This window comes from Bubalus bubalis, chromosome 2 (assembly GCF_019923935.1).
Source record: "Bubalus bubalis isolate 160015118507 breed Murrah chromosome 2, NDDB_SH_1, whole genome shotgun sequence".
NCBI lineage: Eukaryota > Metazoa > Chordata > Mammalia > Artiodactyla > Bovidae > Bubalus > Bubalus bubalis.
This window is the reverse complement of record NC_059158.1, coordinates 188010510-188033026: the sequence shown is the minus strand read 5'-3', so window position 1 is coordinate 188033026 and position 22517 is coordinate 188010510. Positions and strand designations below refer to the sequence as shown.

The 22517-nt window shown below is 59.5% G+C and overlaps 1 protein-coding gene and 1 non-coding gene across 2 annotated transcripts; one reads left to right on the top strand and one right to left on the bottom strand.

Moving 5' to 3' along the window:
* Positions 1–23: 23 nt before the first annotated feature.
* On the bottom strand, positions 24–21907 carry FAM131C (family with sequence similarity 131 member C). The gene is made up of 7 exons (XM_025278906.2): positions 21749–21907; positions 6641–6744; positions 5221–5256; positions 4911–5004; positions 2553–2738; positions 2010–2120; positions 24–834 (listed from the first exon to the last, which is right to left on the bottom strand). Exons 1-7 carry the CDS (start codon positions 21768–21770, stop codon positions 710–712), a joined length of 678 nt encoding a protein of 225 aa, XP_025134691.1. The 5' UTR covers positions 21771–21907; the 3' UTR covers positions 24–709.
* Positions 16102–16174, top strand: TRNAG-UCC. The gene has a single exon. It is a non-coding gene; the product is annotated as a tRNA-Gly (tRNA).
* Positions 21908–22517: the final 610 nt, after the last annotated feature.

Genomic DNA, 22517 nt, shown 5'->3' with positions numbered 1-22517 from the left:
CTGCAGAGACCAGGCCAAGGTCATCCATGGAGAATCCACCACTTTAATGTCTGCTGAGAACCTTCCTGGAGGTGGAAGGGGGTGTGAGGAGGGGAAGCAGGGCCCCAGGGAGTGGATCTGGAGAGTGAGGGGCCAACAAACACCCCGAGACAGAGTCCCGTGAAGAGCGCTGAGCAGCAGGGGTCAGCGCCCCGAGAAGCAGGGGTCAGCACCCCGAGGGGCCGCCGCCTCTGATGGGGCCAGAGCACAGGCAGAGGGCGGAGGGCTGAGCCTGGGGCTGAGCGGGGTCCCCACGCCCTTGCGTAGCTGTAGGCTCCTCTGGGCAGTCTGCCCGGGTGTCTGCTGAGAGTCCTCGAGCCTGCCCATGGCAGACACCCTTCAGGGAAGGCGCCCTCCTGAGCCAGGTAGAGAGGGGGAAGGGGATCACGGCTCCCATGGGGGAGGCAGGGGATGTCCAGGAGGCACACTCCACAGGAGTGCCGCCCCAACCCCGCGCCTACCCCGAGGGGTCACAAAACGCCCACCCAGCGCCCTGGGTCCTGATGGCTCTGGGCTGCCTGCTGGGCCACAGCGGGAGCGGCCTGGCCCTCCTCAGTTGTAGAACACCTCGTCCTCCTCCTCAGAGGGCAGGCCGCCGTCCCCGGAGCGGAGGGGGCCCTGCGGTCCGGCCCCGCCTCAGGCCCAGGGCCCCTGGGAGCCGCGGCCAGAGCTACCATCCGGGGCTGGGGGGCTCGTCAGGGGAGGGCCAGCCGTCGGGGGAGGAGAAGGCCAGAAGACTGTCGTCCTGCGAGCGGACACTCAGAAGGCTGTCCTGAAGGTAGACACTCCCCAGGTCTGCAAAAGCAACGGGGGGTGGGGGTGAGGATGGAGCTGGGAAGGCCCTGCCCCTCGCCTTCCCCAGGGTAGGAGGTGGGGGCCAGCGGCAGAGGACCTGCCTCGGAATCCTGCTTTATCAGCACCAAGCTGTGTGGCCTCGGTCATGTCACTGACCCTCTGAGCCTGTTTCTCCCTGGGTGATGGCGTGGTGGTGGCAGTGAGCGGCATGGTTAACAACAGACTCTGGAGCCAGCCTGCTGGCCTCAAATCCTTCTGTGCTCTGAGAACTGGGCTGACCAGTGCTCTCCCCAGGCCTCAGCCCCTCCCCTTGCTCATGTCAGGAGGAGGAGCACACAGTGGGTTTGCGAGCTCCACCCAGGAAGCCCTCAGGGGTAATGGGGTATCTACAAAGGTGACTGATGGTGCCTGAGGTTGAGGTTCAGATCCTGATGCTTTCAGCGTGTGTAATCTGAGGCTTCCCTGGTGTCTCAGCTGGAAAGAACCGCCTGCAGTGTGGGAGACCCGGGTTCCATCCCTGGGTTGGGAAGATCCCCTGGAGGAGGGCATGACAACCCACTCTAGTAATCTTGCCTAGAGAATCCCATGGACAGAGGAGCCTGGAGGGCTACAGTCCATGGGGTCACATAGAGTCGGACACGACTGAGCGACTAGCACACAGCACAGTCTGAGGCCAGTCTCCTTTTGGCTGCACCATGCAGCATTCAGGGCCTTCGTTCCCAAACCAGGGGTCAAAGCCATGTCCCCTGTAGTGAAAACGCAGAGTTTTAACCACCAGGGAAGTGTCTGAGGCAAGTCTCCTGATGCCTCAGTTTCCCCTATTTGTGAAATGGAGATAATAGCCGCTCTGCTTCTCAGAGTATCACAGGATAAATCGAAATAACATGTGTAAAGTGCCTGGCACAGTGAGCACCTGATGCACGTTGTCTGCCACCTACTTACTGTCATCTCTCCGTCCCTCATCTGACCTATAGCCTACCTCTCTATCTGTCATCCCCTTTATGCTCATGGCGCTCCAGGGCAATGGGCAGGGCAAGGATCACCAGCCCCCTTTTTCAGATGAAGAAAACCTAAGGCTGAGGGTCGGGGGGCTTCTCTGAGGTCCCAGGGCACAGGTAGCAGAGCAGGCCTGCACGCCGGCTCTGCGGCATCCCACCCCGGCCCCCAGGCCGTACCCTGGAGCTGCAGGATGTCCGCGGGGCCGCTCTCCAGGCCCAGCTCTCCATCGTCCAACGAGGACCAGACGCTCAGTGTGGCCTCCGTGATGGCAAACTGCTCAGCAACCCCTGTGGGGATGGACCCAGCTCAGCAGGGGCGCAGAGGGTATGGGTGGGTGGGCACCACATGCTGGCTCTCGAGGCTGCCCATCCATGGCCCAGGGGATCGGACTTCCCATCAATGCCCCCACACTCAGCACTGTAATTCCCTGCTCAGACCAGTGGTAAAGACCCCATCTGCCAATGCAGGAGACATAAGAGATGCAGGTTCAAACCCTGGGTCGGAAAGATCCCCTGGAGAAGGAAATGGCAACCCACTCAGTATTCTTGCCTGGAAAATCCCATGGACAGAGGAGCCTGACGGGCTACAGTCCATGGGGTCACAGAGAGCTGGACATGACTGAAGCGACTGAGCACGCCCCGACAACACACAGGGGGTACCCCAGGGCCTCTCAAGACCAGACCCGGCCAGTCCATCCCCCAGCCCCCGCCCCTGCTGACCTGCGGCAAAGCGGGCCTCGCGAAGCTCATCCGGGAGGCGGCAGTAAGGCTCCTCGTCTGCGGCCGGGGGCAGCTCCCAGCCCGCCCGCTGCACGCTCCAGCCCTTCCACTCGATGAGGTGGGCCACCCGGCCGCGGGCCATGGCCGTGGGCTTTGTGATGTGGTCCTTGATGCTCTGCACCACTCCTGCGGAGATTGAGGGCGGCTGAGCCAGCCCCAGCCCTCCCAGAACCTCCAGCCGGTCCAGTGCCCTGTACCCCATGTCCCTCCAGAGCCGTGTCCTCAGAGTCCCACCCGCAGTGCCCGTACCCTCCCCGCTCCTCACGCCCCGCCTGCCCACACCCTCCCAAACCCCGAGGTCCCCTTGCACAGACGTTCCCCACCCACCTGCAGGCCCCACGTCCTCCCAGCGGTCTGCTCCTAGGCAGTGCTCCCGCCCACCTGGCCCTTCTTCTCCAGACCTGCCACACCCCTTGCTCTCTTCTGACCAAGTTCACACCCATTTGCTCAAGGAGATTCACTCGTGGATCCTTCAAGACCCACCAGCTGTCCCTTCCTCCAGCAGTTAACAAGCTAGGGGACAGCATCTTCTGTGCCTAGACACTGCTTGCTCTTCCCAGGGCGAGGCCTGCAGCAGGCAGGGACAGCTTCCTGGGAGAGGTGGGCTGGAGGCAGCCTTTGAAGGCAGTTTGGGTTGGATAAAAAGAGGCAAGGCTGGAGGCTATTTCAGAGATGAGAAGAGAATAAAGGCATAGAGGAGTCTGGCGTGGCTCCAGGACCACCAGGGGGCAACCCACAGGGCAACCCTGGGAACAGGGTGGCACAAGAGTCTGGGAAGCTCAACACAGTCCAGACTGGGGCGGACCAGCCCTGTCCTTACGGCGACGGCTCGGTGACGAGCAGGAGAGCAGCACAGGGCGTGCCCGCCGTTGAGGAAGAATGTCCTCCCTGGAGGACTTGGGGCCAAGGGTGGGCCTTAGGGGCCACTGAAGGGGGTCAAAGAGGGACCGGACAGGGTGAGGAGATGGGGAGCAGGGCTTGGGGGGCTCTCAGGAGCAGGCCAGCTGGATGAGCAGGCTGATGGACAACACGTTGTCAAGGACGATCCCCAGTATCTTCTCGAACCCAGGCTGAGAACAAAGATCTGCGGATCACTGGTCCCAGAAAGCAGGACATGAGGAAAAGCAATATTTAAGAAAGAAGGGCGACTTCCCTGGTGGTCCAGTGGCTACGACTCCACGTTCCCAATGCAGGGGGTCCAGGTTCAATCCCCAGTCAGGGAACTAGATCTCACATGCAACAGCTGAGCTTCCTCACGACCCAACTAAGAACTGGCACAGCCAAACAGATAGACAGATACATAATTAAAAATAATAATTCAAAAAAAGCTAATGTTGACTTGCTTTAGAAAAAGAAAGGAAAGAAGGAAGGAAGGCATCCATGAAGGAAGCTGAGACAAAACTCTGGGAGAATGGGAAAGATGAAGGTAGGAAAGAAGGTGGAGGCCCCCAGGTTGGGGAGCGCTGGCAACTGGAGGACGTTTCTGAAGGGGGTGGTTCAGTAGCCCCCGAGGGGCAGGTGAGGCGGAGGGAAGGGATTTCGGGTGGAGGAAATAGGGGGCAGCTTCGGGGGGGCTGCGAGGGGCTGAGGATGTAGCAGCCTGTGAGCAGAGCCGGCTGAGCAGAGCCCGGAAGGCCCCGCGCCGGGGCGACCACCCCCTGCTGCTGCGGGCACCGCGGGAGCACACCTGTGCTCACACCTGTGCTCACACCTGCACCCTCGGGAGCCTTGCCCTTGGTTGACGGGAACTGCCTCACCCAGAGAGGCCCGGAAGCTGGGAGTCCTCCCGAGTGGCAGCCGACACTGACGGAAGGAGGAGCCGTGTGAAATCAGCCACGGCCTCGGAGCCGCGGGTTCTGTGGGTCAGGCTGGGAGAGAGGAGACCTGCAAGCAGCCCTCCGCCGAGCCCCGCCCCGAGCCCCGCCCCTGCCCTGCCCGCCTCGCTCCCCGAAGGGTTCATTCGAGAACAACCCCTCTGTGAATCCCCGGCGCAGCGCCCCTCTCGGCTCTGCTTCTAGGGGACCCATCACACGTTGGCTGCTTTATGTGCTGCAGAGAGGCAGGGAGACCACCGGGGAGACACCCAGAACTTCAGGAGAACCCAGCAACTGAACCCCCCCGAGGGGCAGGAACCCCCAAGTCCTGCAGAGTCCCGCACGGAGCGGGGCGCTTAGAAAACTCTTGCGTCCAACAGGGCTGCAGTCCCTCCAGCTGCAATTCTGCCCTGACCTTCCCACCGCCAGTGGCTAGGGGACGCTGTGCAGATTCCCAGGGCAGGAGGGGGCAGCCAGAGCTCACCCACGAGGGACGAGGTGGCCAGGGCTGCCACGCTGTAGTTGCTGGAGCAGGACCTGGAGTCGGACAGGTAGCCATTGGTGGTCTGGAAGCACCTCTGTAGGAAGTGGAGCGGGGTGAGCAAGGGGGTAGATGGGCAAGATGACTCCCCACCCCTCCCACCCCACTACCCACCCTCCCCAGGTCCTGGGCAGTCCTGCCAACCCCCACAGGACCTTCCCCAGCCCTGTGTCCATCAGACCCCCCCAGGGCTGGCAGCGCTGTGTGCCCAAGCTGGGGCTGGCCAGACTGCGGGAGGGGCGAGAGCACTCACCTGCCAAGGATCCCAACAGAAATCCATCCGTTTGTCCTGCAACAAGAGGGGAAAAAGGAACAGGCTGGGCCGGGCACGCTGTGCCGGCAGAGGGCACAGCTCCTGCAGCCCCAGGGGGCGGTGCTCCCTGACAGAGCAGGGGTCTGCCTGCTCCTGGGGCATGCCCTCCTGTCCCCTGGCATGCAGAGAGAAGCGGGTGGGTACGGGGCGACCATGACTCTGCAGGAGAGACAGCGGGCGTGGGGGACCAAGCAGGCCTGGGCTCAGACTGTGACTCTGCCGTTTCTCCTGGACATCCCTGGACTAGTCACCTCACATCCCAGAGCCTTACTGTGCACCTCTGTAAGATGGGACAGTGCCGTTCATCCCACAGGCTGTGGGGAAGCGTAAACGCCATAATGTAGGCAAAGTGCCGGCACAACACTGAGCACGTGGTGTGTGGGCTCTCTCTATATATACATATGTACACACACACACACACCAGTTCTTTACCACTGAGCTTCCCAGGTGGCTCAGTGGTAAAGAATCCGCCTGCCAGTGGAGATGCGGGTTCAATCACTGGGTCAGGAAGATCCCTTGAAGGAGGGCATGGCAACCCACTCCAGTATTCTTGCCTGGGCAATCCCACGGGTGGAGGAACCGTGGGTCCTGGTGTTCTGGTCCATGGTGTCAAAAAGAGTCAGATATGACTTACAGATTAAACAACATAATTACGTGCTAAGTAGCTTCAGTCATGTCTGACTCTTTGCAACCCTATGGACTGTAGCCCACCAGGCTCCACTGTCCATGGGATTCTTTAGGCAAGAGTACTGACCGGAGTGGGTCGCCATGCCCTTCTCCAGGGGATCTTCCAGACCCAGGAATCAAACCCACGCCTCTTACGTCTACTTGTATTGGCAAGCAGGTTCCTTACCACTAGCGCCACTTGGCAATCGTGTGTGTGTGTGTGTGTGTGTGTGTACACACTTGTTTATGATATACATATCATATATATAGATTTGTGATATATATATCAACTTGTCAGTTCAGGCCACAGCTTCTGGGGCAAAAGTCAAAATTGTGCACCAGATTTGAGGCCCCTAACAAGTTCGGCTTGATCTGTCTGAACTGAGGACTCATTCCTTTACTCCCCAGCCTGCAGTGCAGGCGGCCAAGGAGTCGTGGGCTCGTAACAATATCTTTTCTGCAGGACTGAGTGAATCTGGGTGGGAGACCCTTCATGATGGGACTCTTATCTATATAGACCAGGTTCAGGGCCTGGATGCCCCGCTCCATTCAGAGCTTCATCAGCTGAATACAACCCTGGGTGGCCTGACCCTGCAGGAAGGAGCCAGGCCCAGCGGGGAGAGAAGGAGGCTGAAACAGTTTCTGCTTCCAGGGCACAGCCCAGGAACCAGGGGGACGAAGCATGACCAGTTACCTTGCCAGTGACATGGTCTGGAGCCACGATGGAGGGCAAGTCTGGGTTCAGGGGGGCCGTGCCCTGGGGCATGGGGCAGTCCTTGTGGGCACTTGTGAGCAAATCTGGAAAAAAGGAAGACACGAGCCCAGAGCTCTCTTGATTACAAGCCAGTTCAGAGAGATGGCGTTACTTTATTATTACATCATTTCATCGAAGACAGACTCAGGGACTTCCCTGGTGGTCCAGTGGTTAAGAATCTGCCTTGCCATGCAGGGGATGTAGGTTCAATCCCTGATAACAGAACTAAGATCCCACACACCCTGGAGTAACTAAGCTGGCGCAGTGCAGCAAAAGATCCCGCGTGCCGCAAGTAAGACCCGACACAGCCAAGTAAACAAAATTTAAAAAAAGAAAAAGAACACAGACTCAGGCCCACAGCAGGTGAGGAGTCCAGCCAGATCCCACCAGTGGGATTTGCCTGCCCTCTCCTCGTTACTCCATTTTTACTACCTCTAGTCCTCACACTCCCGCAACTCCTTGACCTCACGGAGACCTCCAATCCGTTTGTTCGCCTGTCTTTTGTAAGACACTCATGTCCCCGCTTCCCTCTGTGCCCCACCTAGACTCCTTGGCATATCCTTAAAGGTCTCCTCTGCAGATGTCCTTGACTCGCCTCTCTTAACCCTGTTTTGGCCTAACCCTCCGCCCGCTTTGTGGGGACCCTCAGAGCTGCTGGCTGCCGGGGGAAGTCACGGGTGTCAAGTTAAATTGGTGCCCACCGGTCTACCCAGGGATCCCTCTACGTGTCTCTGATTCCTGAGAGTTTGCATCCTGTGAGGCTGACCACTTGCTCCTCTTCCCTTCTCGAACTTTCACACTGACACCCCTGTGGGTCCCTGCACCCTACTGCCGGCTCCTCTCCGGCTCTCAGTGCAATCCAGGGGCCTTCGGCAGGTATCACCCATTCTCTCTGCCTCAAATTACTGCCCCGCCCGCATGCCACACCGTCCACTTTCCCTCTTGTGACAAAGGAAGAACCGTCCGCCCAGTCCAAGCCCAGCCCGTCCACTGGGGTCTTGTGCCTGCTCTCCTCCGGGGCCCCGTGCTCTCTCTTCCCATGTTGTCCGAGTCTCTCTCCCCAGAGTCGGCCCACCGGTGTGGCTGCGCTGCCTCTGGGCTCAAGGGCTCTTGCTGGCATCGCCTCTCCTGTCTCCTGCTGCGTGGGGTCCCCTCAGCACTGGGCTGGCCCCCAGCCCCTCCCGTCCTGGCAACCCAAGCCTCTCCACCCTTGGAAGACATTCTCCCAACCCCTGTCCCTCCGCTCCTTGCTTAAGCCTCTGCCCCCAACTTAGAGCTGTCTCCAGCCTCTACTCCCCGTCTTCTCCTGTTCTCCTGCACCGGTTCCAACCAGCCTTCCTTGAGACAGCCCTTGGCAAGTGGCCAGAAAGCTCAGAGGGAACCTCTGGCCCGTCCTAGGCGGCCCCCCAGCAGGCACGAGTGTGCCCCCCCTCCAGCCACACCCTCTCCTGACCCCCCACCTCCACGGCCGCTCCTCTTCCTCCTCCTCTGCTCAACCCCGGAGCCGACCCACCGCTCATTCCAGGCCCCTTCTCACCTCCCTTCTCCCCTCTGCCAGGAGGTCTCACCCCTGCAGCTGACACCCACATTTATGCCTCCAGCCCCGACTTTGCTGGAGCTCTTGACTGAATTTCCAGCTCCCTACATGGTTGCCCACTAAGCATGTCAAGCAAACGCAGGCAAAATGGAATTTGTGAGCCACAATCCATCTTCCTTTCCTTCCCCAGCTTTAGAAAATGATGCGATGGTCCACCCAGCTATCCCAATGAAAAACCCAGGCACTTTCTTGGAGTCCTGCTTCCCCAACTCTTTCCACCAAGCCCATCCATCACCCAGCAAGCCCCCTGGGCCCTCTCTCTGGCCTCTGCCCCAGAGTTAGCCCTCTCCATCAGCACTGCTGCCTCTCGCTTTGCCCCGCAAGAGCTGTCGCCTTCCTCCTCCCTCCCCTGCTGACCATCCATTCTCCACCAGCAGCACAGACGTCACACCCGGTCAGGCTGTCTCCATCTGCCCGGCTCCCTCCCTTCCATCACCTTTAGGGTCAAAGCCAGCTCCAGCCTCGCAGCCTGGGGGCCTCCAGCCGGCCCACTCTGACCACAGTCCCCGGCCCACGCCCGCGCTCACTGTCCTCGGCACTCCGCTCCGTGCTGCTCCTCAAATGGCCAGGCCTGCTCTTCATCCTTGCTGTCCCCCCCGTGCCTGGAACACTCGTTCCCCAGATCCTCTGGAACCTCATCATCCAGCGCTCAGCTCAAGAGAGGCCGTCCCTGGCCACCTCCCTGTTGCCATGTCGGCCACCAGTCACCCCCCCACAGTCATCACCCCGATATTTGTGTTTATTTAAGTGTCCAGCCTCTCCCCCCACAACAAATGTGAGTGCCGCGAGGGTGGAGCCCATGGCAGCTCTGCTTGGGGCTCTGCGTCCACAGCACCTGCATTTAATAGGTGCTCTGTAAATACCTGGGGGATGACGTCTACTGTCTGGTAAAAGTACTTACGTGTGGGAGGGCCAGATCAGCCCGCCACTGACGAATCATCAGGGCCTACCACATACTAGGTTCACAGTCATTGCTGAGGGAGTGAACACCTTGAACCAAGCAACTAGAATTGCTGGACTAAATCCTTGGTCTAACCAAGAGGAATCCTCCAGTTCCCCAGGATGACAGGGAACACTTTATCCGATTAATGTGCTACTTACTCTTCTATTAACTGAACGGTATTAGTTGAGCAACTACTATGTGCCGCCACTGTTCTGAGTACTAGGGACACAGTGGTGAAGCCTGGGCTTCCCCAGCAACTGAGATGGCAAAGAATCTTCCCACAATGTGGGAGACCTGGGCTCGATCCTGAGGTCAGGAAGATCCCCTGGAAAACGGAACGGCTACCCACTCCAGTATTCTTGCCTGGAGAATTCCATGAACTGAGGAGCCTGGTGGGCTACAGTGCATGGGGTCACAAAGAGTTGGACACGACTGAGCGACTTCACTTTTACTTTCTTTCACTGGTGGTCTGGTGGTTAAAACTGCACTTCCACTGCAAGGGGCGTGGGTTTGATCCCTGGCTGGGAAACTAAGATCCCGTATGTTGTGCAGCATGATCCAAAAAAAAAAAAAAAGACAGAGATGATTTCTCTGCCCTCGTGGAGCTGACATTCTAGTAAGTGAGACAGACTGTTAACCCAGAACTCACAAGCTCTGAGAGCTGCTCAGAGCTGAGGTCTGGGTATCCAGAAAAGTCCAGTTATATGAAGAGCTGTAGACTGATCATTCATTCATTCACCCATGTAGCCATTTATTCCTTCAGCCACTGAGCACCCATCTCCTGGACGTCTACACTGTGCAGGCACCTGGGGACCGAGGTGGGATCAACTCTGTCCCTGCCCTCAGGGAGCTCACAGTTACATGCAGGAAGCCCTGCAAAGCCCCTCACTCAAACCCAAGGCTGAGCGGCAGGAACGCCAGCACCCGCCGACTGCTGTTCTCTTCACCCTCCTGTCCGGGCGTGGTCGCAGAGTCCTCACCATGACCTAGAGAGGGGGCTCCGTGGTCAGCCTGGCAGGTGAGGAAACCCAGGGCAGGTGGGGGGGGTCAGAGCCCCAGGCACACGGCCCTCCACGGGCGGTCAGGACCTGAACCCTGAGGATCTGATGCCGAGGTTCTTCCTCTCGCAAAGCACAGGAGGAGTTGTGATGATTTTCGGTGGGGACTAGGGGCTGCATGGGAGCGCTGATGGGGCAGCTGGCCAGGAGGGGGTGTCTGGAGGTGGACGGTTTGGGTGGGCGCAGGGATGGTGGGGAGGGGAGGGGTATGGTGGGGAGGGGGGGGTGAGGCGGGCGGGGAGGTGTTGAGGCAAGTGGGGAGGGATTGAGGCGAGTGGGGAGGGATGGTGGGGAGGGGAGGGGTGAGGCGGGCAGGGAGGGATGGTGGGGAGGGGGTGAGGCGAGCGGGGAGGGGTGAGGTGGGCAGGGAGGGATTGGGGGGAGGGGAGGGGTGAGGTGGGGAGGGGAAGGGGTGAGGAGGGCGGGGAGGGATGGTAGGGAGGGTGGGGTGAGGGGGGGAAGGGAGGGGGTTAAGTGGGGAGGGGAGGGGGTGAGGTGGGGAGGGGAGGGGGGTGAGGAGGGCGGGGAGGGGGTGAGGCGGGCGGGGCTTGAGCCAAGCCATGGAGTCTGGAAGGAGCGTCTGGGGCGATGCCGGGAGGGGAGCCTCTGTAGGACGCTTGTCCGGGCCTCCACTGTCCTGCCCTGGGCACTGACTCCCATCACCCTTTCTGGCTGGGAGCCGCCTGGACAGAAGCAGACGAACGGATGGCGTGGACACAGACGCGGCTTCCTGGAGGAGGCGGAGGCCAGAGAGGGTCTGAGGCTGGAGATGGGAGGCGCCAGGCAACCCCAAAGGCAGGGCTGGGCGGAGGAGAGTGGGCAGAACTGGAGACTCAGAGATCGGGGTTAACGAGGAGGGAAAGCAGGCAGGGGAGGCTGCGGGTGCCCCACCCAGCCCCCCCAGGCCCCATGGACCCCCATCTGCTTCTGTCGCCCACAGTCCCCGCCCCGCGGGTTGGGCTTCCACCAGGCAGCTCCTGAGGCTCTTCCTAGACGGCTGCCCAAGGGCAACTGGGCTGAAACTAGCCAAGAAGCAATGCTGCTCCCAGCGGAGCGGCCCTCGCCCGTGACTGGAGGGGCAGGGCCCCACGTACTTTATTCCGGGTGGGAAAACTCTGAGCTTCACTCTCATCCGAGTCCCCGGTGGGATCAGGCTGAAACCACCCCTGCAAGACAACGGACACCTCTCCTGGCTACGTCTCCTCCGCCCCGCTCTCTCCACTTCTGCACTGGTTTCGTCTGGAAGGTTCCCTTCACATTCCAGTCGCACCCAAATCCCAGTTTCAGGGTCGGCTCCCGAGGAACTGCCCTGAAGACAGCTGGCTGAGGCTCTGGTGCCAGACTGTCCAGTTCAAATCCCTTTATTCCCGTGGGCCCTGAACAAGTGACTTCACCTCTCCTAGCCTCCACTTCCGTATCTGTAAAACGGGCAACTGAGGGAGGTGGTTCTCGTTCCTCAGGAATTGTCTACTAGGATCCAAAGCTAAGACCCAGGAGGCTTTCAGGGCCCCGATTTTGAAGAAAACCACTCAGAGGGTGGACGTGGAGTGGGGGGAGCGAACACCCTCTTCAAAGCAGCTGAAACCAGCTCTGCCGCCCCAGCCGTCAACCCCCTTCTGACTCTTGTTGTTCAGTCACTCAGTCGTGTCCAACTCCTTCGGACCCCATGGACTGCAACACACCAGGCTTCCCTGTCCTTCACTGTCTCCCAGAGTTTGCTCAAGCTCATGTCCATTGAGTCGGTGATGCCACCCAACTGTCTCATCCTCTGTCATCCCCTTCTCCTCCTGCCTTCAATCTTTCCCAGCATCAGAGTCTTTTCCAAGGAGTCAGCTCGTCACATCAGGTGGCCAAAGCATTGGAGCTTCAGCTTCGGCATCAGTTTTCCAATGAATATTGAGGACTGATTTCCTTTAGGATGTACTGATTTGATCTCCTTGCTGCCAAGGGACTCTCAGGAGTCTTCAACACCACAGTTTGAAAGCATCAATTCTTTGGCACTGCACATTCTTTATGGAGAATCACATAAAGAATGAAAATCACACCCATACATGACTACTGGAAAAACCATAGCTTTGACTGTACGGACCTTCGTCGGCAAAGTGATTATCTCTGCTTTTGAATATGCTGTGTAGGTTTGTCATAGTTCCTGCCCCCCCACCACAAGGAGCAAGCGTCTTCTGACTCTACCCGTTTCTCCCCACAGGCTGAATGAGGGGATGTCAGGGACACACTTGCAGAGATCTGGGAAGCCTGCAGAGGAGAGGCCACCACATCTGCCCACTTCACCCCTCCCTGCTTGGATGTCCATGACTGGGGCAGGGGCAGCCTGCCCTCCCACCTCCAGTAAGGCAAGGTTTGTGTTGTCACAGCTCAGGCAGACACAGAGGGGCCAGGTGTGTCTTGCTGGTGCCCCCTAAGAGGGCCACTTGCAGGCAGTGGGATCCCAGCCCCAAGAGGATGGAAGATGGACCACTGTAGGGAGAAAAGCGAGTTGAACAGGGGATGAAGAGGTCAGACCAGATCAGATCTCCCATGATGGGCCCACCCCCTTCCACTGCCATGGGCTTGGAGAATCTCCCGTGCTAACCTGGGAGACCCTGGCCACCACCCACCCCCAGCCTTCCTCTGCCCCTTCACTCCAGGCGTTCCTGCATCAGATCCTGTGAGCCGGCCGCTCTTTCCTCCACCTGGGACTCTCTCCCCATGCACACGGTTCATGCCTCACTCCGCCCAGGTCTCTGCTCAGATGCTATAACCTCAGTGAGGCCTCCCCAACTGTCTCATTTAACAGGACACCCACGCCTCTCCAGCCCCTCACCCTGTTTTACACCCATCACTCCACAAAGCGTGTGTCTGTTTCCTTGTTCATGGATTCCCCTAAAACACGCGCTCTGGGAGGGCTGAGACTCTGTTTTATTTGCCACAATGGCCCTAGCACCTGCCCAGGGCCTGGCACACTGTAGGTGCTCGTTAAATATTCGATGTAAGAAGGAAGGAATGAACATTTGGGTGCTAACCACACAGAGGAGTCACCAGTGAGCCAGGGGTAGCCGAGGGAGACTGTTAGAGCTCCAGATAGATACAAATACAAAATGGTCTCTGCCCCATTTTTTCTCAAGTTTTTTGTGCCCAACTCCAGCATGCCGCAGGAGAATGGGACCCAAAGGAGACAGGGGCCAGCAGAGCAAAGAGCAGACCATGACCCTTGGGTACGGCCAGCCAAGCGCCAAAGAATTGATGCTTTCAAACTGTGGTGCTGGAGAACACGCTTGAGAGTCCCTTGGAATACAAGGAAATCAGTCTTGAATATTCACTGGAAGGACTGATGCTGAAGCTGAAACTCCAAATCTTTGGCCACCTGATGCAAAGAGCTGACTCATTGGAAAACACTCTGATGTTGGGAAAGATTGAAGGTGGGAAGAGAAGGAGATGACAGAGGATGAGATGGTTGGATGGGCTCACGGACTCGATGGACATGAGTTTGAGCAAGCTCTGGGAGTTTGTGATGGACAGGGAAGCCTGGCATGCTGCAGTCCATGGGGTCGCAAAGAGTCAGATACAATTTAGCAACAAAACAAGAACAAGCCTCAGCCACAGGGGATGAGGGGAGGGTCAGATGGGACGGGAGAGGAAAGCTGTCATCTGAACTGGATGGACTGGACTTATGTCCAGAAGAGGCGAGAGGGTTCTGTGATCTGCCCAAAGGGTGTTACGGGCTGGCAGGTCGGGGCGGTTCAGTGAGACCGTCTGGGGCAGGGACTGGAGAAAAGGGAAGTGGAGTCAGGTGAAGCTCCAGCCCTGGATCCAGAGCTCAGTGACCCGGGCGCTAGGAGCAGTGGGGCAGTGCAGGGCCATGAGGATGGGGCCGTGTGCCCCCGGAGCGTGCAACGCACTGTGCTCCTTACCCTCAGCTCTGGCCGTGTGACTCTGGGCAGATCTTGTGCCTCACTGGCCCTCAGACTTTCCAGTGTACAGACGCCATGTTCCAGGCCCTTCAGAGTTGGTGTTCAAACCAGGCGGAGGGCAGGTGGAAACCTTCAGTGGGTCAAGCAAGCAATTTCCTAGGTCGTATTTTAAAAGAATGAAACAGAATGGGGTAGAACAGAAAAATATCAGAACTCACTGCACAATCAGGCTAAGCCTTATTTCGTGAAGCCTCTTTTGAATTGCAAAGACACCCGTGTGTATACAGTAAGGATTTTCTATGTGTGTGTCCTGGGTTATAATACAAAGCACATTTATTCTTATGGGTCCAGTCAGAAAAGTTTGAAAGGACCTCTGAGGGTCCTGCACCCACCAGCCAGGGCCTCCAATGTTCAGGCCGGGTGACACTAGCTACCAGCTGCCCCGGGAACTCCCGAGGGTGCAGGGCTCCCTCCAGGCCCCTGCCCGTTGCCAGAAGCTGCTCGGAAACTGGGACCACAGAGTGGAAACGAGGGGAGATGGCAAGTAATGCTGAAGCCTGGAGGAGATGGGACTCGGACAAGACTATCTGTCCACGTGGTGCAGACCTGGACTCCTGCTCCCAGCCCCTCCTTAGCTTTCCTACCCCCCAGCTCAGGAGGGGTGCAGGCGCCTCTGCCAAAGCCGCCTTCTCCCCTTGAGGACTCTGGCCCCGTGATGTCACAGGCTGGTTGCCATGGAGACGTCAGGTAATGAACCAGCCCCGAGGGAAATCACAGGCTGCTCTTCGCCCAGCTGGGACCAGAGGCCACGTCACCACAGGCAACTGGAAAAACACAGCATTTCATGCAGGCGGGGGCTGGGGGACAGCCTGCAGAAACCCCCAGCCTGCGCTCCTGGGGGCGTCTTCCTCTCCCACGGGAGCCGTGGGGCACCTGCTCTTTCCCAGTGCACAGCCCACTCCCCTGAACCCAGAGTCTGAGGTCCCTTCTCTGACTGCCCTTCCACCACGGGCCGGGCGCAGAACAGGCCCGGTCACTGTGGCAGCAGGGCCTTCTGGCCCTGCAGGGCGGCGCCATCCTCTCCTTCCATCCCCCCCATCCCCTGCCTCCACCAGAGCTGCTCAGCACGCCAAGGTGCCCCCTGCCTTCCCATGCCGGCTCCTCAGTCCGCCCGCGTCCAGCCACGCAGGCAGCTGCCCCCGATGCTTCACCCTTTGCGGCAAAGCTCCCACACTGGTCCTCTCCGCTCGTGCCTGGGGTGAGGCCGCCACGTAACCCTCCGCACTCCTCTCTCTGCCTTCCAGCCCCTGAGCTGGGCCTTGGTGCCCCTGCCCATCAGTCAGTGCCTGCCGTCTGCCCAGGGCCCATGCCCTGGGGGGCACAGTGGTCCCAGGCTTCACCCTGCTCCAGCCCAGCAGCCCAGAGAGGGTGAGGCTCCTCTCGAAAACACGCAGGATCTGAGACACAACCAAGGCCCGAAGGCCCTTGTGACGCTTTCCCTGGGCCGTCTCGGGCCTCCCCCATGCGTCTCGGGGCCCCAGGGCTGAGTGCAAGGGGCGGGCCAGGCTCCAGCCCCGCCCTGGAGATAGCATGGCAGGCACAGCCTTCCCCCCAGGGGCCTGCCCCGAGCACGAATCCTGGCCCCTCACTCCCCGGGCTGGTGTGCCTGCGCAACAAGAGCCCAACTTCTCTGAACACCCTGATCTAGCCTCACCTCCTCCAAGCAGCCTGCCTAGATCAGCCTCAGCTGCATTAGGCCGTTACCTAACCAGCAGCCCTACTCGGCATAGTCTGGTGTACAGTGATTTCCTTACACTGTTGACTGAACACTTCCTCTGCTAGGCCTTGCCATCCGTTATCTCCCATTTTATCTTAACAACAACCCTTCAGGGAATTCCCTGATGGTCCAGAGGTTAGGACTCAGTGCTTCCACTGCTGGGGGCCCAGGTTCAATCCCTGGTCAGAGAACTAAGACCCTGCAAGCCAGGTGCCAAACGAGAGAGTCAGAGTGGCAAACAACAGCTCTACAAATTACGCCCGTTTTCAAGCTGTTTCAAGCTGGTTTAGAAAAGGCAGAGGAACCAGAGATCAAATTGCCAACATCCGCTGGATCATCGAAAAAGCAAGAGAGTTCCAGAAAAACATCTATTTCTGCTTTATTGACTATGCCAAAGCCTTTGACTGTGTGGATCACAATAAACTGTGGAAAATTCTGAAAGAGATGGGAATACCAGACCACCTGGCCTGCCTCTTGAGAAACCTGTATGCAGGTCAGGAAGCAACAGTTAGAACTGGACATGGAACAACAGACTGGTTCCAAATAGGAAAAGGAGTACATCAAGGCTGTATATTGTCACCCTGCTTATTTAACTTATATGCAGAGTACATCATGAGAAACGCTGGGCTGGAAGAAGCACAAGCTGGAATCAAGATTGCCAGGAGAAATATCAATAACCTCAGATATGCAGATGACACCACTCTTATGGCAGAAAGTGAAGAGGAACTAAACAGCCTCTTGATGAAAGTGAAAAAGGAGAGTGAAAAAGTTGGCTTTAAGCTCAACATTCAGAAAACTAAGATCATGGCATTTGGTACCATCACTTTATGGGAAATAGATGTGGAAACAGTGTCAGACTTTATTTTGGGGGGCTCCAAAATCACTGCAGATGGTGATTGCAGCCATGAAATTAAAAGACGCTTACCCCTTGGAAGGAAAGTTATGACCTAGATAGCATATTCAAAAGCAGAGACATTACTTTGCCAACAAAGGTCCATCTAGTCAAGGCTATGGTTTTTCCAGTGGTCATATATGGATGTGAGAGTTGGACTGTGAAGAAAGCTGAGCGCCGAAGAATTGATGCTTTTGAACTGTGGTGTTGGAGAAGACTCTTGAGAGTCCCTTGGACTACAAGGACATCCAACCAGTCCATTCTAAAGGAGATCAGCCCTGGGTGTTCTTTGGAAGGAATGATGCTAAAGCTGAAACTCCAGTACTTTGGCCACCTCATGCGAAGAGTTGACTCATTGGAAAAGACTCTGATGCTGGGAGGGATTGGGGGCAGGAGGAGAAGGGGACGACAGAGGATGAGATGGCTGGGTGGCATCACTGACTCGATGGACATGAGTCTGAGTGAACTCCGGGAGTTGGTGATGGACAGGGAGGCCTGGCGTGCTGCGATTCAGGGGGTCGCAAAGAGTCAGACATGACTGAGCGACTGAACTGAACGCCCATTTACTTCCCTGGTGGCTCAGACAGTAAACTGTCTGCCTACAATGCAGCAGACCCGGGTTCGATTCCTGGGTCGGGAATATCTCTTGGAGAAGGAAATGGCACCCCACTCCAGCATTCTTGCCTGGAGAATCTCCACGGACAGAGGAGCCTGGCAGGCTACAGTCCATGGGGTCGCAAAGAGTCAAACACAACTGCACAGCTTCACTCACTCACTCACTCACACCCATTTTACATATGGGGAAACTGAGGCTCAGAGAGGTTCAGGGCACCTACTCGTAAGTGGCAGAAAGAGGCTGAAGCCTGGGCCAGTCAAACCCCAGAGCGTGTGCCCTGCCCGCTGGCCAGCGCTGAGCTCCTGAGCGGCTCCTCAGGCTGTTTGTCCCAGTGTGTGTGTCCTGCCTCCCCCGGAGACAAAGCTGCAAGGACAAGGTTGCGTCTCCGCCTCAGACTGTGAGCCTCTAAGGGCAGGGCCCCATCCACCCCTTCCTCAGTCCCCCCATGGTGCCCAGAGGGATTCTGCTCATGGGCCTGGGGTGCTGGGGATGGGGGGGCAGAGTCAGGGGTCAGAGCACTGGAGGTGGGGATGGGGGGTCACAGTCAGGGGTCAGAGCACTGGGGGTGGGGGATGGGGGGGTCACAGTCAGGGGTCAGAGCACTGGGGGTGGGGGATGGGGGGGTCACAGTCAGGGGTCAGAGCACTGCGGGTGGGGATGGGGGTCACAGTCAGGGGTCAGAGCGCTGGGGGTGCTGGGGGTGCTCGGGTCAGCCCCTTAGAGCTTGCAGCCCCTCCCAGGCATCATCAGATGCTTGACCTTCCAGAAGGAACTCCCCGGTCTCACAACTCACAGCTCCCAGGGCACTGGACCCAGGGTGGGGCCAGGAGGGTGACGGGTGGTCTGGAGCAGTCGGCAGGGGCAGGCAGAGAGTTTCAGCCCCAGGGGCAGGAGATGGGCCCGGAGAGACCTGGAGCTGGAGCGAGGCGGGCAGACACAGATCGCTCCGTACAGACTGTCACCGTGGGTGGCGGCAAAGCCAAACCGAATGCCAACATGGGCGTTTTTCCAGAGTTGACTGTCTCAAGCACAGGCCACCTGCTCGGCACCGCTCTCCAAGTGGGGACCCGAGAAAGCAAAAGGCAGGGGTTCTTTGCTCAGGCTCCAAGATCAGGCAGTCCTGGATTCAAATCCTGCCTCTCTGGGTCCTGCCTGTGTGACCTCAGCCAAGACCCTTCCCATCTCTGAGCCCTACACCCCCCTTTCGGGGTTGAATGGGGTCTAACAAGGTCAGGAGAGTGATGCCTCAGCCAGCTCAGGATAAGCACTCAAGACAACACAAAACAGCTCTGAGGAAAGGCGTTTGGTGCCTCCATCTGGGCCCAATCACTTTCCCCACGTCCTCAGCCCCTCACGCGTGTCTTTTCCTACAATGCGGGATGGTGCTCAAAGCCCCTGTAGCTTCCCCTGTCCCAGCCAAGAGGGTCTGGATTAGCTGTCTGCACAGAAGGGTAATAATAAAAATTAAAAACTAAAGTGACAGCCAGCACTTAGAGGGCTTGCTACATGCCAGGTAGTGGTCTGAGTGCTTTACATGAATTAAGTCATTTAATCCCCTCCTAGTGTCCCTGGTGGTTCAGCTGGTAAAGAATCTCCTGTAATGCAGGAGACCTGGGTTCAATCCCTAGGTTGGGAAGATCACTGGAGAAGGGAATGGCAACCCACTCCAGTATTCTTGCCTGAAGAACTCCATAGACTGAAGAGCCTGGCGGGCTACAGTCCATGAGGTTGCAAAGAGTCGGACACAACTGAGCGACTCTCACTTTCACTTTCAGTCCCCCTAAGACATCCATAGCAGTATTATTCCCATTTTAGAGATGAGAACACTGAGATACATACACAGGTTAAGTAACTTGCTGAGGTGGCAGAGCAGGCTGGCCGGCTCCAAAGTTCACACTCGGGCCTGCTTGAGGGGGCTAACTGCTGCCCGGGGCTGGGCGGGGTGGCTCTCTCAGCTGTGGCCCGAAGCCTGGACTTTGGCTGGGCAGTGGCAGTCGCCTGCGGGCTCTGGGTGTCTATGGGCAGCAGCAGGATGCAGTCTCTGGCCTGGCTTTGGGCTGCGAGTTTGGTACGTGGAGTACGGGGGGCTGTTGTTAGCAATGGGGGCGGGTGTGGAGACTCCCAGGGCTTCCCAGGTGGTGCCAGTGGTAAAGAACCCGCCTGCCAATGCAGGAGACATTAAGAGACGCGGGTTCAATTCCTGGGTCGGGAAGATCCCCTGGAGGAGGGCATGGCTACCCACTCCAGTGTTCCTGCCTGGAGAATCCCGTGGACAGAGGAGCCTGGAGGGCTACAGCCAGTAGGGTTGCACAGAGTCAGACACGACTGAGTGACTTAGCACGTGGAGACTCAGAGGCTCTTGGAAGCCAGAGGCCGGGGGCTGGAGAGGAGCGGGCCAGGCCAGCCCTGGGTCCAACGGCTGGCTGTGTATTACAGAGAACAAGGGCGCAGGTTCCGAAGCCAGCATGACCGCGTTCAAGCCTCGCTTCTGCTCTTTCTTAACCATGCAGCCCAGGCTCTGTTTCCCTGTCTGTAAAATGGGGGCTGTGCTAGTACAGACCCCGCACTGGCGAGCTGAGCCTGGAACATTCCCTGGTGAGCCAAGCGTACTCTGGGAGGAGCAGTGACAGCTAGAGGGGCAGGTGGCCTCCACTCAGGGGTTCAGACCCCCAGAACCAGAGTAATGGCTCACACTTTCTGTACCTGCATCCAACTTGCCTGAGGGCATGTTGGCACTGGGAGTGGGCAGACCCCCTCAGGAGGGCACAAGGTCAGGATACACAACGAGGAGCCCAAGCCACTGCAGGAAGGGTGGAGACCTCAGGGTGACCTCACACAGAGGGCACTGCAGAGGGTCCCAGCACCAGCTACAGGGGCATCAGAGGACTCGAGCCCCCACCCCAGTCCTGACAGCACCGCCCTGGTCTGCGGCTAACGGGCAAGTCCCCTGGGGCCGGGCCTCCGGCACCTGGCTCAGGACAGCCGAGTGTGCGGGAGGGCCACAGAAAAGGGAACCCCAGGACCCCAACACCAGGAGCCTGCCCAGCCTTCCGGGCTTCTGCAGACACACCAAGAGCCTGCCGGTTCTAAAGAAACTTAAGTACTCTCCACTCTAAACAGTACCTTCCCCTCTGGCCAGGCTGGAGGCCTCAGAGCAGACGCTGTGCTGGGCTCACCGCCTCTCGGCACCCAGCGTGTACACAGTGGCTGGCACACAGTAGGTGTCAGGCTGACGTCAGTTTAATGAATGAATGAAAGAACCTCACCCAGCCCTGCCCCCACGCACAATCCCACCCTCCTGAGACATCCTGAGCGGCTTACCAGAAGCCCAGGGGCCTGGTGAGCAGAGCGCCCAGGCAGCACCCTTTCCCCACTGTCTCCCATGGCGGGTCCCCTGGAGCCGGCCCAGCCCCTTCCCAATGCCTGGTTACCCCTCCACACCTGAGGAGGGCTGGGGTGCATGATGAGGCGGCGGCCCCCCAAGGCCGTGCCTGGGGTCAGTGGGTTTGGCTTCATACCGCAGAGTGGGAGCCAGGGTCTGTCCCCCCTCACCTCAGCCCAGCTGCTCCCGCTGCAGGGTTGAAGGGACCAGGCGCAGCCTCCCACACCTGCCCACCCCTTCCCTGCCCACCCCACCGCCCCCCAGGGCAGCTCCGGGGGCTCCCTGCTCCACCCCGAGGACAGCCAGGGGTCAGGCACCGGCGGGCAGCAGAGATCCGGGTGGAGACACAGGCCGCAGCTTCCTGGGGGCCCGGCCGCCTGTCCCCGCCTGTCCCTGCCTGTCCCCACCTGTCCCCGGACCAGGCTGGGGGGGGGGGGGTGAGGCGCCGGCAGGAGGGGAGGGGGCCTTCTTTAGACCCTGTTCATCCCACTAACCCCTGCCGTGGGTGTTCAGGCAGTCTGAAGACAGGGAGTGGGGTTCGCGGACAGCGGTGGGCCCTGCGTCTTGGGGGGCGTGGGAACGGGGGTCGGCTTGCGCCGCGAGTGCCCCGAGTCCCTCCGGAGAGGCCGGGGGGGCGCTCAGACGCTCCGTGTCCCCCGCCCCAGGTAGGGGTGTTAGGGTTAGACCCGGCTCCCGCCGCCTGCTGGGGTGTGGATGAAGGCGGGGCACCGCGTCCCCGGGGCGCCGGTGGGGTGCGGCCGCCGGGAAGGGCAGGTGGTTCCCCCAAACCCGCCCAGGCCCCTCGGAGCGGCTGAGGGACTGCGCGCGACCCCGGCGCGGGGCCCCTTCCCCCAGCACGGCCCGGGCCCCCTCACCTCGCGACACGCAGGAGCCCATCACGGGGCCGCGGGGCCGGGCCGCCGGGCGCTCATGTCTCCGCGGGCGCGGGGCCCACGCGCGGCGCCGGCGCGGACGAGCGGGGAGGGGTCGGGCCCGCGGCTCCCGCCGCCGCCCGGGCGTCCGGATCGCGCCGCCCGCTAGCCTGGCACCGCCCCGCCGCGGTCAGCGCGGGCGGGGCCCGAGCCCCGGCGGCCGCGCACCTGTGGCCGCGCGGCGGGGGCGGTGCTGAGCGCGGAGGCGGAGCTGCGGTGGGGACCCGGGGCCCTCCGGCCGCCGGGGTGCGGGGTGAAAGGCAGGGACGGGCGGCGGGGGCGGGGAGGCTCCAGCGTCCGGCCAGCCGGGCGGAGCGCAGGACCGGCAGTGAACCGCTTTGCAGGGAAGAAACAGAGGCGGTCACACGCCTTGCCCAGGGCTCCTGCGCGGGGAGGGACCGCGACTTTTGCCCGTCAGCCCCTCACTGGGGGTCGATGGGCCAGGCCGGGGTTGTAGACGGTGGGGATGGTGAGCCGTAGGTCAGGGTCAGGGCCTGCGTTCCCCTCCGCGTGAGGGCGGGTGACCGGGGCCCCTCTAGTCACTCACACTCACCCTCTCACATGCCCACCCGTGAGTACACGTGCGTACAGTTGCACGTGTGAACATATGCTTCACCCACACGCTCACCGCCGCGCACGCCCACATTCACACACTCTAGCCACTCGCAGTCGTGCTCAGACACCCCAGCTCCCCAGCCCGCGGTCCCACACA

Excerpts from the sequence above, each read along its gene's own strand:
- FAM131C (XM_025278906.2), bottom strand. The coding sequence starts at position 21,770 with ATGGGCTCCTGCGTGTCGCGAG. Across the intron at positions 5,257-6,640 it reads CAGACCATGTCACTGGCAAG|GACAAACGGATGGATTTCTG; the intron begins GTAACTGGTCAT and ends CTCTTGTTGCAG. Across the intron at positions 5,005-5,220 it reads TCTGTTGGGATCCTTGGCAG|AGGTGCTTCCAGACCACCAA; the intron begins GTGAGTGCTCTC and ends CACTTCCTACAG.